General features: G+C 30.3%; 1 protein-coding gene across 1 annotated transcript in view; it reads left to right on the top strand.

The window, feature by feature from the left end:
* Positions 1 to 4461, top strand: part of LOC111089591 (sushi, von Willebrand factor type A, EGF and pentraxin domain-containing protein 1-like) — a gene marked incomplete at its 5' end in the record, with an annotated part of 21844 nt that extends 17383 nt beyond the window's left edge. The window contains 2 exons of the mRNA XM_022402394.1: positions 1536 to 1751; positions 4298 to 4461. Of these exons, the coding sequence (XP_022258102.1) occupies positions 1536 to 1751; positions 4298 to 4461 (380 nt within the window). The remainder of the gene's footprint in view (positions 1 to 1535; positions 1752 to 4297) is intronic.
* Between the last annotated feature and the right edge of the window lie 23 nt (positions 4462 to 4484).

The raw sequence follows: 4484 nt of genomic DNA, 5'->3' as shown, positions 1-4484 counted from the left end.
GCCACAAAAAACAGACATGTTTGTTGCACTGATGAAATCTTTTGCAAATCGATTAAAACTCGTGATTGAAAACAATGGTGGCCCAATCGAACGATATTGATACTTGGAATTACTTTTTTTGATTGAATTAACAATCTTACTTTACTTTGTTATGCTCTCGGGGAAAAAAGTTGATTTATTTTGAAACACCCCTTATCTTTACACCATTAGACAGAAAGGTGTTCAAGTAAATGATAACCCTCAGCCAACCAACCCCAAGACATAGAAGAAGTATTTCATATAGTCTGTATTTCTCATGTTCATCAAATACATTCTATTCCTCAAGTTTTACAATATTTTGTCAACCATGATCAAGTCCTTTTTTTTACAGTAATATTTAATGTATTTGTGATTAAGGACTCTGTATATTTATTATTGGAAATGAATAACTCCAAACTTTTGAGGCTTATACAATCACACAATTTAATATGTCTTTCAGAAATAAAGCATGAAATTCTCATCTATCATTAGCACCTGGAATATCAGAGAAGAAATGGTATTCTGACCAATCGGAATGAGTGCTAGCACCTGGAATATCAGAGAAGAAATGATATTCTGACCAATCGGAATGAGTGCTAGCACCTGGAATATCAGAGAAGAAATGATATTCTGACCAATCGTAATGAGTGCTAGCACCTGGAATATCAGAGAAAAATGGTATTCTGACCCTATCGGAATGAGTGCTAGCACCTGGAATATCAGAGAAGAAATGGTATTCTGACCAATCAGAATGAGTGCTAGCACCTGGAATATCAGAGAAATGGCATTTTGACCAATCAGAATAAGTACTGTGATAATGAGTGAGTCAAATAAGTTACTGAAAAAGGAGATTAATATGAGAAACAGCCTAACAATAAAAGTAGTTTGTTTCAACTTAGAAGTTGAAAAACTTGCCCAAGCTTTAATATTTTTTTAATTGAAAACATCTGACTACTGAGAAAACAAGTTTTTCCACACACGTTTGTTCTTTCTCTATAAAATACACACACATATATATATATATATATATATATGTGTGTGTGTGAGAAATCAGAATTTGTAAAGTTATATACAACTTCTATATCCTTAACTTCACACTTTTAATCCTGACTTATATTTGCGAAGTTGCGTCGTATCAAAAGTAGATTTATCGAGAACTTGTTCTATTTATGTCTTTTACAGTTGATTTACAATTATTTATTGTTAGTTTTTAATAAAAGCATTTTAATCATAGGAATTGCAATTATAAGTTAATACGTTCCTCGATTTGTTGATACTACATATATTTTATCATAGTATTGTTAGGTTTACAGAAATCTAACCAAATTTATCTTCTAACCTGAAACATCCACTTAGTTTCAAGTGTTGGTTTAACTGGTTTATCTTCTTATGTTCTGGTGGTTTCAGTTATTCTACACTTTAGGTCATGGTATTAATGTCTACCATGCAACTAAATAAACTAGTGTAAAGATTTAATATGAAAATATAGTAAGTGAAGCTTCAACTTTTGTGTCCAGGACTTGGATGTGATCCTTTGAGTGCACCAGCTAATGGTTACATCCAGTGTCGAGCCGTTCAGAACACATTCTGGTGTAATATCAAGTGTAAAAGTGGATTCTCCATGCCATCAAACTTTCACTTACTTCAAGAAGGGTATGTGAAATGTGATCCTCTGCATGGCCTGTGGAATTTTCAGAGGATTTACAGGATTCAAAGGTTACCGGATTGTTTAGGTAAACTTATTATATTTAGGGTTGCTTCAGATCCTTACTGTATTTTGCAAATAAATAAAGTTACATATTATATATATATATATATATATATATATGTGTGTATGTGTGTGTAGCAATAAAAAACTGGAATATCAAACTATTATGTTTTTTCTCTCTCCTTTATTAATTTCTTCAACCAATTTTGTGACTTCAAATGTCACTCTTTAGGATATAATTTTACTGAGAATTTATAACAAAAACATTCAAATAGCAATGTTCATCTAAACATAAATAATTTAACTTAAATACTTATATTTTCCAAATGTACAAATACATAATACACTTCTTTTTTTTTTAATTAAGTATATTAAAAATCCTAAAAAATATAATTAAAGTTTATCCAATCTACTTTCCTTTTTAAATTACAATCTTATTGTAGTTACACTCTCTCTTGTTATTATAGAAATGCAGGTTATTTATTTCATATCTTTTACGTTTATAAATAATTCACAAAACTGGTTAAAGAAATTTATAAAGGAGAGAAACAAATAGAATAGTCTGATATTCCAGTGTTTTGTTTTTTGTGTCCATGGATGAATCTTATTGGTGGTTTGGTTATATATTTATGCTGATGTGGCACTGCCTGATTGTTTGGATGACAGCCACTCAATTTACTTTATCAGCTTGTGACTGTGCTTTGGTATAGTTCATTTTCATATAACAAACTAAAGCAATCCATAATATTTAGTTTTCATACAAATTTTATTCACTGTTTCTTAAATATACGAATATTTTTGGTTAAAGTTAATCCATGTGGCAGATTGAGGGTAAATTTCATGTTTCCTTAAGAGCTTTATGGAAACTATTAAAAAAAATGATGCATGAAACTAACAATGCTGATACTAAAAGCAGTTAAGGTAGAAAGCCAAAACTCTTTGAAAGTGATGTTATATAACTGAGGATGTAATCTTTACATGAGAAACAACAATCCAGTAGCCAGTAGAGATCTTGTTAATGACCTAGTTGTAAGTATAGTTTTGAATGTTATCTCTGGAACACTGCAGGTATTGAACCCTGCATTTTAGAGTATGAACTTTCAAGCTTAATCTGAGCTACCAGAGGAACCTTGATAGATATATCTTCTGTGTGTTTATAAAATTATTTCCAATGCCCTACACTAATATTTTTGAAATACTAATTTTAAATAAGTGTTCTTGCATAATAATGTTGAAATGAAATATTATTCTTTTTTAAATTCTTAAACATTCGCAAATGGAAGTGTTAGTATTCTTTTGTTGTTTACCATGTTTTTATTTAAAGTTTCTTTTATTGCAAGTTAGCTTCATTTTATATTCGTTAACTTAAGTTTAGCAAGTTGAGATAATGTTGATAAGAATCTTGTTTAAATTATTTCCTAACTTGTTGTGCTACTTTCTATAGTGTCTTGCATGTTTTAGGCTTTGTAATGGTCTGAAATGAACATGCTGCTATAATCAGGGTTCAACAACAAAAAAAACCAACTTATTCAACAATAACAATAATTAGAAATACATTAAACACTTACCAAAACACATAGTTAATAAACACATGTCTGGCCAGGACTTGGCACTAATGTTAATGAACAAAATATCATAAATATCAATAGTATTTCAAATAATGGAATCAGGAAAAAGAACCTGAAAGAAAAAACCTAATTCCAAAAACTACAGCAAACACGGTATTCCAAAAATACCTTTCAATATTAATCACAATATTGAGTGATAAACAGCAATAATTCATTAACTGTATCGTTCACTAACTACCTGTGATTCTTTCTCTTAGTGAAGCTTCTGGCAAGGTATTTATTCACTGAGTAGTCATGAGAGTACACCTCATGTGATCATAAATTTACATAATCTTCTGCTTTGTTAAGAGTATCTTTACATCACCGCTAGGGAAGCTGGTGTCAGTTTCATCATACATACATATTTGCACAAAATACAAATGATGAGCTATAAGATGAGTTATCATTTTAATGCAACTAAAAATCGATAGATAAACTAAACGATAGAATGAAATAATAAATGAACGATAAACACAACCATAATCATTAAAAAAAAATAGAAACCGCTATCTCACAGCTTAAGTTTATTCAAGTTTTAAAGCAATTGTGAAACACAATAAAACAAGAAGTGACAGTCCTTTAAAAAGTGACACTTGTAGCAACTCAGCTATAAAAATAAATCATCAAATAAAGCTGATAGGGTGTTCAGTCTTTTTGTGTCTGTAAATCCTCCTTTTTGTAGGTGTTTATTGTAGCTTCATACAGCATCTTATCTGAAAATTCAGAGAATTTCTTTCAGTACTAGTTGTATTATTCATTATATTTATATATTCATATTTATTTTTGAAAGTTTGTAGTCTCACGAGTGTTTAAAATATAACATGGGAGCTGTATTGCTTACATTTAGCTTTCTAAAATTATCAAATTATTATGAATTTAAATATTTTAAGTCTATCTAGAAATGCATTAGACATGAGAAAGAGGATGATAGTTCAGGTCAGTTTAAATTTACCTCGTTCTTTAGCTGAATCACCACGCACAATGATAGAGGGCTCCATCAAGTTCAAGACTGATGTTAGAGACTGCTCAGACTACGACAATGTGAGTTTTCTTACGGACGTTATCAAAAAAGGGCTATTAGGTAGAAACCAGGAGATATGTGGACAAATCGACTGTAACGAGTTGTAGACATTAATACCATGACCTAAAGT

Source organism: Limulus polyphemus, unplaced genomic scaffold (assembly GCF_000517525.1).
Source record: "Limulus polyphemus unplaced genomic scaffold, Limulus_polyphemus-2.1.2 Scaffold6718, whole genome shotgun sequence".
In the NCBI taxonomy this organism is placed as follows: Eukaryota; Metazoa; Arthropoda; class Merostomata; order Xiphosura; family Limulidae; genus Limulus; species Limulus polyphemus.
The sequence above is the reverse complement of the archived record's forward strand: the minus strand, read 5'-3'. Positions and strand labels throughout refer to the sequence as shown.